Source organism: Rhodnius prolixus, unplaced genomic scaffold, assembly GCF_049639745.1.
Source record: "Rhodnius prolixus isolate KJV_2025 unplaced genomic scaffold, Rpr scaffold_1, whole genome shotgun sequence".
In the NCBI taxonomy this organism is placed as follows: domain Eukaryota; kingdom Metazoa; phylum Arthropoda; class Insecta; order Hemiptera; family Reduviidae; genus Rhodnius; species Rhodnius prolixus.
Window position 1 is genome coordinate 29,862,277 of NW_027411581.1, and position 14,749 is coordinate 29,877,025.

Below are 14,749 nucleotides of genomic sequence, written 5' to 3' on the forward strand. Positions count from 1 at the left end.
TGCTTAAATACGTAGAATTAACTGAATTACCAGATACTACTTTACAACCATTGGTGTATTAAATGGTGAATACACCAATTATATGTAATTGGAATATTTCAAACACTAACCAATTAATAGTATCCAAGTTTTATCTCATATTTATCTAGTAAAAATGACTTCACTCGCATTTAAATTTAAAATTAACTCATAATAGTAACAGCACAGTTAACCTCGTTAGTGCGGACATTGTCAGATGGTTCATATTGGTGTGTCACAAACAGTATACGCTCCTAATTTGGATAATTGGTATTGATAATATTATTTCCTATCGGATCCTAATACAGGAGCCAATCAACCAAATAGGATTAATGACATCCTAATGTATTAACTTGTAACAATAGCCTATTAATTATTCAACCAACAAATTGACAACATTTGTGGTGTCGCAGTCTGAATTCAAAATAATGTGACTTATGATTTATCTTATCCTTTTAAATTTAACTGATTAACTTCTTTTGATTACCACATCTTTCTCGTTTTTTCTGTACTAGTTTTGAAACAATTTTCTGTCAATTACCACATTAACCGTACAAAACTTATGTATATTTGTACCGGAAGTAGAAGAAAAATTCTTAATTTTCCAAAATACTGTAAAACGTTCATTACGAACAATAAAACATTTAACTTTATATTGTGTATATAAATATACACCCTTGTCCAACGTCTTAAAAATCTGTATACCAAAAATTCCATATTTACCTACCACATTACGAAAAAATATACCTTCCAAATAAGGGGCGATCCGTTTTTTTTTTACTCACCATTAAAGAAAATTTTTGAAAGAAAAGCTAATGAGCCATATCTATATAAATTAAAAATAAATAAATGTTTATTTTATTTAGAATCTCTTTCCATTTTATTTATTTATTTACGGGAAAATCCATGAAAATCATTAGAAATTTCCCGCTTAAGATTCCTCGCTCCCTCTCGTCGACTAGTGCGATGAAGTAAAAAAGGGTGCCGAGAAATTACCCTACCACCTTTACCCTACCTAGCTGGACAAGGTAGAGCGGGAGAAGCGGTATCGTACCATCCAGCTCGAATGGCTCCAGAAGTAGGAAAATAGATTTAGGGCGCTAATAACCGTCGTAATTGATGCGCCAAATAAACCTAAAATTGCCCGCAAACAATAACAAAACGGTCTAAATGGTCAATTATGTAATTATACCCACATTATCGAAAATTGATTCTTTTTTCTTGATTTACATTTAAATTACAAAATAAATTTTAGTTTTGTTAATTTTTAATTACTGGCATAATACATTTGCAAAGAATAATTGTTTATAAATACCAAAAATTATTAGATATTTGTATAATATAATTCCTCTAGATATTGTTTAGGTCAATATAATCCAGAAGCCTATTTGCGAGGTACATCATTCTGTTAATAGGGGGAATGATAGAAATAATTGGTTCTGGAGCACTTTGTATAGAATAAAGGATTTATACGGGTTAGAATGGAAGGGACTCGGAAATTACATAGATGTCCTTCAGGAAGACCTTTTTTTGGAAAAATTCTTTTGTCGAAGATTGAATTAAAAGAGATTGAAGAGCCTCTTAAGATAAGAGTGGCATTTAAATTACAAAATTCTTTCCTCTATCGCATAATTTAGATTTTAGTGATTTTTAGTTTTGAACTTGATAAACGCGCACAGTGGTAGTTTACAGTAATAGGTTCTTAGAGAGCTGAATGTGGGTGGATATTAACATGTGAGCTAGAGCTAGCCCTCGCCGGACAGAATGAGTAACGCCTCTAGTTCAGGATGAAGCAGCTACTTAAAGTCCATGTTGTACTATGCAAATTAGAGTTTTCTCTTTTATCCGTCGTCCCAAAAAGAGCAAGCGAGACAGGCTGCTACCAGAGGAGCTGGTGGGGTAGCGATCTGTTTCTTGTCTGGCCGCCTCCTGCTCGACGTTGCCGGCGGCTATTTGGATGGCTGGGCAACCCGTTTTAACTCACCAGCTCAGCCTCCCGTACTTCATTACATTCTCACCCTTTATCCCTCTCTCACTGCACTGGAGAAGAGTACATGCATTAATATTTCAAGTTTGCACGTCCAGCATGAAATTGCACTTGTATACACGCCTGTCTTTACAATAAATCCTGCGCTATATTTGTTGATTATTACGCATGCAAGATAACCCAAACCAGTGATTATTGACTCCTCGGTGCTGAGAAGACCTGAAAGTCCGAAAATAATAGCAGCACTCAAAACCGGAATCAGCTGCTTTTGAGTACAAGTACTTCTGAGTTAATCTTTTTCCTTGTTAATTTTGAAATTTGAGTAATTAGTTAGTTAACGTTCAGGTTTTCAGTGTATTGGATTTCCAATATAAAACACTTCCTCGTTTAATTTTTATCGAACCAATATGGCTTGATAACTGTATTGTAATGATGTACACAAATGTTATATGTATATTATTATATATATGTATACCTAAGAAGTTGGAAAAGTTTTTCACTTAGTTTACCAAACCCTTTTCGTTGGGAAAGCTAATACAATCAGATTTTTGCCAAGAAAAAACAGGAAAGCATTGTGAAAGCAAGAAAAAGTATTGGAAGAGTGGTTGGAGAAAAGAGGATCTTATCAAAATAAATTACAGAAATGGATCTCTTTGCAAAGAGGGTGGAACTGTTAAGACCGAGGTATTGGACACGGTAGAGAAAGTTGCTACTTTTTATTCTTCTACTTGTTTCTAAAGAGATCTCGAAGACAAGAACCACCCTGGCAGAATCAGCAAGAAGAGATGGATGGCTGGTCTCCGTCACATAACTTAGAAATATACTTATTTTCTTCTTATTCCTGGGTCACCTTTTCCGTATCGACTCTTTTTTCTTTGAATTTCATTCCAACCTTAAAATATTACCAGTTCCGCACTTAAATAAATATAGTATCTTTTTCGTAGGCAGTATTTCCGCTGTTTTAAATTTTTGGCGAATAGTTTGATGGCAAAATTCCTGTATATTATTTTGTTTTTTTCACAGAATTAATGATGATGATGATATTCTAATATGTCTTAAAGTTTCTAAATTTATACTTGGCAATAAACAATTGTTTACTTCAATGTTAAAAGTGTTCTCTTTAAACAAACTATTTTCGTAATAATCGCCGAAAACGTCGAATACCTATTCAATGAATTACAACTCTGCCCAATTTTCTTCACTTACAAAATTTTGAAGCAATTTCTCTTTTTTTACATTTATTAGGTCCTTAAATTGCACTAATATAGAATCTATTTTGCCCTTAATTGAATTTTTTTGGCAAAAAGTTTCAATTAAAAATTGTAAACTTCTTATCGTGATATGTACCTCAAGAATAAAGATGATCTTAGCAATAGTTAGCGGAAAAATCTCAAAAAACTGAATAATTGACTTGGTAAAGTGGTAGTTCCTGTGTCGCTGATTTTGTGCTAAAGTTTATTTCCGGATCCCATGGTGGATCCGAGCCAGATATCAAATTTGTACTTCCGGCGATTTTTCGTTTTTGAATTTGGCTGGTACACACAACTCCAGAGAAGAATATCGCTAAGGCACTCACGGTAGCTTAATTTTTTTTTCAAATTTGGAATTTGGTTACTATGGTACAAATCTTATATTTTGATCTAAAAATAAAATTGAATTTTATGCAAAGAATAATAAGTAAATTGCTTTTAAATAAAATGGACAACGGTTTGTGATACTACAGCATTAACAGACACTCACTCTCACGCCTCAATATTTGCATGATCCGCCTCTGCCTGAGATGAGAGGTTATGCTATTGGTTCTAAAAGTTAACTCTTATTTACAATGGTGTTCCATTAATTAACTCTTTTGCTTATCTTTCAGAAGCCCAGCGCGCTCTAATTATGCCTGTTATAAACGATTAATTTAGGTGGAAAAGGTGGATAATCGAACTTAACTTCTCTCAACACCATTTATTTATGTGCCTAATACAAATTGAAATGCACAAAAATAGTTTAAATCACATTCATCATAAATAAAAAAGTGTCTAAAATTTCTTAATTTAAATTTAAATCAACACCCAAATACCGTCCTCCCCACCTTTGCTGACGACACTGCAATCTTATCTCCTCATTCCGGTCCTCTTTCTGCTACTCTGGCTCTTCAAACACACATCAACCACTTACAGGACTGGCTTATCAAATGGCGAATCAAAACTAACGTTCTGAAATCAAAATATATAGTATTTACTCTTAGACGAAAAGACCTACCTCCCATCTTCATCAACTCCAACTGCGGACAAAGTGCGCTACCTTGGACTGTACCTAGACAAACGGTTGACATGGAATCCCCCTACTAGACTGAAAAGACAAGAAACTAACCAACGCTACAAACTTCTTGCCAGACTACTTGACAAACGATCTAAACTCAACCTGTGTAACAAAAGACACTTTTACCTTCTGCTACTGCGACTTTTTTGGTCATACGGCATCGAAGTATGGGGATCGACTAAGCGTTCCAACTCACTACGCCTCCAGACATTACAGACACAAATACTTCGAAAACTTCTTAACGCTCCGTTCTACTATGTAATCTCATTATCCATGATGACCTCAAAATCCTTTTCATTGAAGATCTTATGCTAATCCTCTAATAGAACACCTATCTTCTGTAATACCAGGCGATCCTCCAAGAAGATTGAAGAGAAGATGGCCCCGCGATCTACTGTCATAAGAGCATACGTATGTCCAAGATAATGGAGTGACACTGCTGGGTGCCTTCTCCAATCGTATATTTTCATGTGTTATTTTTTTTAATCATGTACCACATTTACTTGTTGCAAGAATCTTGTTGCAGATGTAAATTCAATAAAAGATTAAAAAAAAAAAGTTAAATTATTTTACGAAATAACAAAAATGTTTGCTCCAAACTTCTTTAAATACTATTTAATTCTTCTTTTTCAAATTATTAATTTTATTGCAATATATATACTGTCTTCTCGGACGACCGAGCGAACAGCAAATCTGAACTCAGACGATTCTTTCTCTTACTTCCGTCCGCTCTCCAGGACTATCAATTTTCTTCAGATTCTTAACTATTATCGTAACTTAATTCTTGCTCACATTATACAGCTTTTCGTTATGAAATGTCATTTAAGAGGGAAGTCTACCTCTGACTCCGCCCAAAACTTGCATAAAACTAATTTTTATATAACACAAAATAGAGATCCTATGATCTCTACTATTAAAAGTAAAATTAAGTTAATCACCAATTTTTTTACTTCCCCAGCTAAATAGGTATCGTAGACGGCGGCAGAAGAACATAATTTACTACTACATTTTGTTTTGTTCTTAACAAGTGAAAAGTAGCGGAATATGGGATTCGAAATGGGGGTCTCACACAAATCCTCGCTCTTGGCCACTAGGCCAACATCCTTCCCGTTAGAGTTAAAAATAAAAATAATTTTTTAAATTGTTAAAGAGTGTGGTTGATGGGTTTGCTTCAAATTTGGAATTTTAGCAGCATTTCACTTAATCCATCTTGTAATATTGTACAAGAGTTGGGACCAAAGTAAAGTAAAGTAATCGCCTATTTTTTCAGGCGGGGCTTAACGTCCAACTACCAATTAGGTGTCGTGGACGGAGGCGACTAGCAAACATACTTTACTGTAAATTTCTTTTATTAACCATTAAATAAAATTCAAGGCCTAAGACCGGGAATCGAACCCAGTACCACAATGCATATTAGCTTTGCTGGTCTCGCCTCTAACCGCTCGGCTACCGTAGCGCCTCATAGTTAGGACCAAAAATTATACTAAAAATAAAACATTGAGAAAAGCTTAAACCCAGACCTCCTCTCAAAAGGCTTCTTCAACGATTAATTTGGGATCATGTTTTGAATAAAAGTTATAGTAATTGCTCATGTTCAATAAGTATGCCTAGTTTAAACAAACATTTTTGCGCCATATTACGAGGGTGGTTTGAAAAGTCCGTGCAAAAATAAAAACTACTTAATTTTTTGGGGTAAACCTTTTTTATTTTTCAACATAGTCTCCTTTTAGGCTTATACACTTCGTCCAACGCTGCTCTAGTTTGTTGATCCCTTCCGAATAATAGGATTTGTCCAAGTCTGAAAAATAGCCATTCGTTTCTGCAATCACCTCCTCGTTTGAATAAAATCTTTTTCCCGCCAGCCATTTCTTCATATTGGGGAACAAATAGTAGTCCGAGGGAGCCAAGTCTGGAGAATAGGGGGGATGTGAAACGAGTTGGAACCCTATTTCCATTAATTTTGGAATTACAACTGCTGAGGTGTGAGCTGGTGCGTTGTCGTGATGGAAAAGGACTTTTTTGTGGGCCAATCGTGGGCGTTTTTCTTGCAGCTCGGTTTTCAAACGGTCCAATAACGATAAATAATATTCACCTGTAATAGTTTTACCCTTTTCCAGATAGTCGATGAGGATTATTCCTTGCGAATCCCAAAAGACAGTCGCCATAATCTTTCCGGCCGAAGGAACGGTCTTCGCCTTTTTTGGCGCAGATTCCCCCTTGGTGACCCATTGTTTAGATTGTTCTTTGGTCTCAGGAGTGTAGTGATGTATCCATGTTTCATCCACAGTGACGAAACGACGCTTAAAGTCCTGCGGATTCTTCTGGAACAGCTGCAAACCGTCCTTGCAACACTTCACACGATTTCGAAAATTTGAAAATCACTCGACTTCCTCGATTCAAACGAATGCCAAACACAAAGAAATAGACCGATCTGGCTGAAACTTGGTGTGTGTTCTTCCAAGAGATGCTACTAACTAAACATAACCTAGAAACCATTTACACAGAAAGTTTTATTAGAATCTCTACCTTTAGAGATAAGGTATATTCGAATAATAAGTTAGATGTGTACAACTTAAAATACGAACATTTATTGAGCGAATTAAGTGTTAACACTTCCTTCGACTTGATAAAGGTACCGGAAAAGATGAGAACTGCGGCCTTCGAAGATTACATTTCTTCCCATTATCCGGGCTCATATCGTTTATTTACAGATGGGTCCAAAATCAATAATAAAGTCGGAAGTGCTGTGTATGATCCGGTTCGGAACTATTTTACGACAATTAAATTAGAAGATGAGGCGTCCATCTATACAGCGGAGCTAATTGCTATTTTAACGGCTTTAAAATATATTTATTCGTTGTCGGAGAAAAACTATACCATTATTAGTGACAGCCAGAGTGCGTTGTGTAAATTATCACATATACACAACCAGGCTGCAGGAATGAATCACATTATCGCAGAGATTGTAGAAACTATTGCCATTTTTAAAGAGAAGGGAGTCTGCATTAATTTTTTGTGGGTAAGAGGTCATTGTGGTATAAAAGAGAATGAAATTGTTGATACACTTGCAAAGGAAGCCACCAACAGTGGGGAAATGGCTAATTATAAATTACCACACACCGATATCAAGCGTATAATTGCAAAAGCAGCACTACAAAAATGGCAGACAGATTACAATAATGGTGATAAAGGTAGATTCTATAAAACTATGGCAGATCAGTTACCTAGACAACCATGGTTTAAGGGAACTGGCACTAATAAATGGGTTGTTACGACAATAAGCAGGCTGAGAGCGAACCACGCGGTGTGCGGATCGTATCTACACAGGATCAACAAAAGGTCCTCTCCTCTTTGCGTAGATTGCAATGAGGAGGAAGATTTCAAACATGTAATAATGATATGTCCACGTTATGTGGTAGAAAGGAAACGAATGTTTGACGATATATACAGGTATTTAGATGCACCATTTCGCTACGAAGACATTATATTCTCCACCAACAGTTATGTGCTTAAGTCGATAGCAGAGCTAGCAATGAAATATGAATGTATTTAGAAGTTATAGCCGAATTAGAATGAATGGAACAAAATGCTTAGAGAAGGATTACGTGATTTTAATTTTGGTTAAGCGAGAAGGATGGCAGGAGCACAGAGTGCTGCTCCATCCATTAGCAGTAGTTTATGTAAATAGCGGTATATAGTAGAATGATGAATGTGTGAAGCGAATGTATTTGTAGGTAAGAATGGAGAGTGAGTGATATTCTAGTGATAAGCACCTAGACGATGCTGGCTGTATGGCGGAAGCCAATGCCAAAAAAAACAAACAAAAAAAAAAAAAATAACCTAGATATGCGACAGTGGTGCTATCTCTCTGACTTTGCACGGACTTTTCAAACGACCCTCGTAGAAATCATAAAAATATATCGATATTGATCAAACTTACATGCGCCATGTCATTTTTTTAAAATCACTTATTCTGACTTAAGAGGGGACCTTAAAACCGACAATTCCAACGAAAACACAAATTCAATAATTTGGCATAATTACAATACTTGCCTCTGCTTGTAAGGAGAAGCCCTAAAATTGGTTTTGGTCGCAATGATTTGTAAAACTTTAATCTGGAGAACGAACCTTGTTAGCAATTCGTTTGGCTTTAGAAAGATAAACTTTGTTTTTACTTTTATTATTTCTAGTTTAAAAAACCAGTGGGTAGAAATGGGAAAGGGCAGGCAGTGCGGGTGCTCGTTTAGAAGAAGGAACTTGCGGTCCCACATGGGGATATTCCAATGGTGACTGGTATGAAAATGGTTTTACAAAGTGGGGAATGAGGCAGGAAGGTAGTTTCGCCAGAGAGATGGTTGCCCTCCGGCTCGCTAATACACGCTGGTTATAAATTTTGAACTATCGATTCTCTTCTTTCAAAGCAATTAAACAATGAGCCTTTATATCTTGCTAGTGTTGCAGAAACCTATTGTCATTATATACACACAAAAACAAATGGTAAAAAGTAAAGACAGTTTGTCCGAACGTTTATCTTTGTTGGTTACTTTGAATTAACACACAAACTAAAACGACTAAAAAAACAGCGCGTAACAGAAAAAAAACATTCGGAAGGACTTTTTCCCCCCAGAACAATGGTAGATTACAATTCAGACTGTTCCTTTGATTGCAACTACCTCTTCTGTGAGCATGTCAGACTTTTGCTCATCTCTCTCTTCCTCAAATGTTACGCTTTTACCTAATTAATGATTACCAATCAATGGCTGTGTTTAGTTTTGGCTATTGTAATTAGGTTGTAAGGTTCAACTTGTAATTCTAGTTATTTTTGACGTAAAATCACTTATATTTTCAATAAATTCAATTGTCTGTTTTAGTATTAATTGCTTGCAGTATTATTTTACTATAATGATAAGGGCATATTAGGTACGATTTATTAGGCACTATTAAACAGTATTAGTATACAGTATTATTTCAGGGATTTAGTTTCTGGTTCTTGAATAAATTATTGGATTTGCAATTATCTGTTAGATGATTCACTGTGCCAGCTATTGTTTCGTTCCACACAATTTAGCACGTTCCACAATTGTAATAATTATCCATTATTAAATTATAAATGTGCAGAAATTTACTTTACTAATTCCCATCAGTATCCTGGATAAAATATATGTGAATTGAATAATGTAATCTCCGGTGAATCTTAAACTTTGTCTTATTTAAGTGACAATCTTGTTTGCAGCTAACACTGTTTCTCCAAAGTAAGGTTATAAAGTGAAAGAAGGTATGACTATCTATAGCGTCTCATTAGCGATATTGTCGCCTTTCATATTATTTAGAAAATAAATGTATTTCGTACAGAACTCGCTTCGCCCAATTTTTCTTTATTTTTTTTTTTATAATATTGATTGTTAATACAGTGCACAGTTAATATTAAATTAATTTAATATCGATGGATTCATTTTCCAGAAAAGCATTGGAAAATGCTAGGAAACCAAATCCGTAGGCCACACTTCCATCGATTTCTTTCAAAATTTGGAATTTTAGATATGCATTTAACAAGATGTGGCACCAACATAAATCTTGTACCATGTGAGATATCTTTACACATTTAAAGTTAAAGCTTCTCGAAACCTGGTTCCGAAAATGGAAAATTAAAATTAATGAACAAAAGTCAGTAAACATTACGTTTACTCTAAGAAAATCTGCGAGTCCACCAGTTCAACTGAACGGTGTAACGATTCCTCCAGCTGACGCAGTACGATACTTAGGACTGTACATTGACAAGAGACTCACGTGGAACCCACATACTCGACTGAAACGACAAGACGTGAACAGACGCTACAAGCTACTTAGTAGACTACTTGACCGCAGATCCAAACTCGACGTGAATCACAAACTGACTATTTACAAGACCCTGTTAAGACCCATATGGACATACGGAGCAGAAGTGTGGGGCTCAACCAAACCCTCTAACTCCAAACGCCTACAGACATTACAATCCAAAATCCTAAGGAAAATCCTGAATGCTCCTTATTACATTTCTAACCTTACCATACACACTGACCTACACATCCCTTTTGTCACTAACCTAATAAAGTCTCGCTACCGCAACTTTCACAGCCTCCTAGCTCTCCATCCTAATCCTCTTGTCCAACAACTCTCCTCTCCTCACCTTCCCGACAATCCTCCTCGTCGCTTGAAGCGAAAATGGCTTAGAGATCTGTTGTGACTAAATCATTGCGAAAGAGTTTCACCGATTGCTCTAATCATGTCATAACAAGTGAACTGAACCAGTAAGATCATGTTTACTTGATGCAACAATTGTTGCAGTTGTAAATACACAAATAAAGTGAAAAAAAAAAAAAAAAAAGTTAAACATTCTCTCAAGATTGTTGAACGTAATGATCCAAGGGACGTAGTGTGGTGCTGATTATCGGACTTGCCACTTGTGCAAAACTTGAAGATAATGCGGCTAGCACGGTATCAATGTAAAGGTTGAGAAGTACACAGATTGTATCTGTAGCACCACGATAGCCGAGCGGTTATAGGCGAGGCCTGCAAAGCTATAATACAGTATTATGGTACTAGGTTCGATTCCTGGTCTAGACCTTTCGATTTTATTTAATCTTTAATATGAGAACTTTGAAATTAAATTATGTTTGCTAGTCGTCTCCGTCCACGGCACCTGATTGGTAGTTAGGAAAAGTAGGCGTTACTTTACTTTATATTGAAGTTTTGTGAAAGAAAAAGTAGTTTAGTTCCTCAATTTAATTACAATACTTCGGTTTAAATCAATATAAAGTTTTACAAAGTTAGTATCTGTGAAAATAGAGGGAATTAAAATACAATTGTTAGAGGAAGAGATATTCGTTATATTTAACTAGACTGTTGTCAATGTAAAACATGTTATATTGTACATGGCACTTCATAAGTCATTTTTATAGGTTCTACAGTGACACAATACCGGTAAGGGGGGAGAGGCAGAGTGGATGGAGGGGGAGAGTGATGGGAGGAGATTAAATAATATTAGAATGATTAATGTTAACAGGTATTCCATAATCTCTTGTGGAAATATCAGGTTTAGTTTGGGGGGTTGTTGCAATACGCGAGAGGGCCGCTATTATTGTGTCACCTCCCGGTATTGTGTCTATATTGAACCATTTTTTTAATGAAATATCGTTATCCTTTATGTTGCTATTTCATCTTTTTTTCTTTTTTTTTATTATTATTCAGTCACTTTTATTTATTCAATATTTTATCTTCGTTAAAGAATCTTTAGAATACATTGGCTTTACTGCCTCTTAAAAAACTATCACACAATAGCTCGCACACAGAATGGTATTGATTACTTTTTTAACTGAATTTTCATAATCAAAGCAAGTCTTCTTGACTTGATTTTAATTCTACTATCTCGTGAGAAATTAACTCACGACAGTTTTGAATTTCTATAATTACATTTTTCTTTTTTTTAATTATTAATTTTTAATGATTTTAATAATCATTAAATAATCTAAATTGTTCACCCTTAAGTACACCTTAAAAAGAACCTAAATTTCTTAAAGAATTTTCTTAGAATAATTTATTCAAATATAAATTATTTAACTGCATGAACCTAACACATATATTTTATAAAATAATCTCATATTGTATTATTTATTTATTTTTTTGTTAAACAAAAACCTCTAGTGCTGCACACTAAAGGCTGGAAACATAGTGGAGCGGCGAGCAAAGCGGCGATGATAGTGAAGAGCAAAGCGGCGAAAACAAACACTAGAAATAGATAGAGTTGCTCTATCTTCGCTTTGCTCGCCACTATGCGCGGTCCCATATGTTAACTTCTGTTTGATTTCGCCGCTTTGCTCTTCGCTATCATCGCCGCTTTGCTCGCCGCTCCACTATGTTTCCAGCCTAAGGTGTGTTTAGGCAGCTGGCCTGTTACACCTCTTGATACTGTATTTGTATATATTTGTAAATACTTAAATTTCAAATCAATAAATCAAAATAATCTCAGGTAATTATCAAATTAATACTTCTTTTAGTAGAATTTTCTTAGAATTTGTCTGGGAAATTTAATAACTCATTTCCTTTGTATTGTATGACAAATTGAGACCGTACATTGTACTGAAGTGGTATTTCAGAGAGAAACCTCTAGTGCTGCACGAGACCGAGACGAGGCGAGACTTTATGTAGTCTCGATCTCGGTCTTGGTCTCGGTCGCTCAAATCTCGGTCTCGGTTTTTTTGAATTTTTGTTTAAGTATTAAAAATGTTTTGCTATTAATAATCTTTTCAAAAAATGTTATTATTTTCTAATAATTATTTTAATTTATATATGGGTAATGAAAATGTGTGTAAAAAAAGGCAACTACTTACACTTCAATGCATCATATGTTACTGTTATTACTGTTAGATATCTTTATATAATTTCAAAAAGATGTTAAAAACGCGCCAAATGATAGACCCAAATAACATATCTGCCTGCTATAACAAAAAATACACCTCCCAACAAACTTCCCGCTCCATTAGTTATGGCTGTTGGTGAAGATAAAGAATCTGATGATTCACCTTTTGACGACGACGACGACTGCATCAATATTTTTGCACCATTTGCTCAAAAATCAGCAAATATCACCGAAGCATGGAAGACAGAAATAATTAATTATACCAAATTAGACCAAGCACCAGTAGACGTTGACATTTTAGAATGGTGGAAAATACTTGAGAATTCCTTCAAAAATTTGTCTAGAATGGCAAAAGATATTTTTAGTATCTGTGCAACTTCAGTGCCATCGGAAAGATTATTTTCGCAAGCTGCGTTGATAATGACCAATAGAAGATCTTTTCTAACTTCTGACTCAGTAAAAGCTCTTTTATGTGTCAATGCTTGGGCAAAGAGTTTCTTAAAAACGAAAATTTGTGGCAATATTTTTTAGATGCATAGATAGTTTTTTTTTTTTCAAATTCACTAGTTCTAAAATTCTAAAATATAATTCAAATAATATCAAAGTTCAAAGTATTGGATTATTAATAGTGAAATTTATGAAATTGAATGAATGAATGATCTGAATAGTGAAATTTAGAGAATTTATGTAAAAATTATGTAATTCGAAGGGGGCGCTACGGTAGCCGAGCGGTGCGAGACCTGTGAAGCTAATGTGTATTGTGGTACTTGGTTCGATTCCCGGTCTTAGGCCTTGGATTTTATTTAATGGTTAATAAAAGAAATTTACGGTAAAGTATGTTTGCTTGTCGCCTCCGTCCGCGACACCTAAATTGGTAGTTGGACGTAAAGCCCCGCCTGAAAAAATAGGCGATTACTTTACTTTGCTTACTTTACTTATGTAATTCGAAGTCAAATAGATGTAGTAATATTGAACATATGTAATAAAATCGTAACTTCCTGTACACATAGTCCCTACCCGCATATAAAAAGTATTATGGACTATAACTTAAGTTCTCTTAATTATAGAAAATGCAAGCACAAAAGGCTAAAGCATATCTTGCTTTAATTAATCTTATGTAGTAAGGTTTTTTTTTTTTAAATTTTCTTGCCTTAGCATTAAGTTCGACTTGTATCCAATGTAAATGTTGATATGTTGTGGAGAGGATATAGGCATGCAGCCTGAAACCTCCTTTTATATATATTTGTATAAACAATTTTAAATTGTAAATAAACATTTTCAAATTCAAATTCGTATCTTTTAATAATTAATTCAATACCCGTAATGATTATTTATTAATAAAGAACACAATTTTATAATTTTGTAGCTAAAAAGTAATATTTGAAAAACCGAGACGAGACCGAGATTTCTCGACGAGATATATATCATGTCTCGATCTCGGTCTCGGTCTCGGTTGCTCAAGTCTCGTCTCTCCGTGGTACCGAGACGGAGATTTGTCTCGTTTCTCGTGCAGCACTAGAAATCTCCCTCTCCTCTCTTAGAAGTTTCCCTAAATCGAAGTGTATTGAAAAACGTTGAAATAATAGATATAGATTAACATTGACGCATAAAAGTTTCTTGTATTGCAACCTACTGCTTTTCATTCTAAAAGCTCAAGCTGATGTCACTATCTGGTTTGTTTCAGTGAATGGAGCCTGGTCTCCATGGTCGCAGTGGTCAGAGTGCAACGCTCGCTGCGGTCGCGGCGTTCAGAAAAGAACTAGAATCTGTTCTAATCCAGCCCCGCTGAACGGTGGCAAGACCTGCCAGGGGTCTTCTGTTCAGAAAGATGAATGCACTTCTGTCTGCCCAGGTGAGTTTTGCTTTACTTATTTCTTTTAAAATATTAAGAAACTTTCTTGTCCAAGTTTTCATAATTTTTCAGTTTTTGTTGTAATTTTGAGCAAGAATAAGAACAATAATCATGATTTTTCTTCATAACAATTAGATTATGGAGCGTCAAATGTATATTATATTTGTTACGAGGTTACATTGATGGA

At 35.1% G+C, this 14,749-nt stretch overlaps 1 protein-coding gene across 7 annotated transcripts in view; it reads left to right on the forward strand.

The window, feature by feature from the left end:
* unc-5 overlaps positions 1-14,749 on the forward strand; it is a 689,026-nt gene that overhangs the window by 508,165 nt on the left and 166,112 nt on the right. For all 7 annotated transcript variants that reach the window (XM_074136688.1, XM_074136706.1, XM_074136735.1 and 4 more), the window contains one exon: positions 14,395-14,562. In XM_074136688.1, the coding sequence (XP_073992789.1) occupies positions 14,395-14,562 (168 nt within the window). The remainder of the gene's footprint in view (positions 1-14,394; positions 14,563-14,749) is intronic.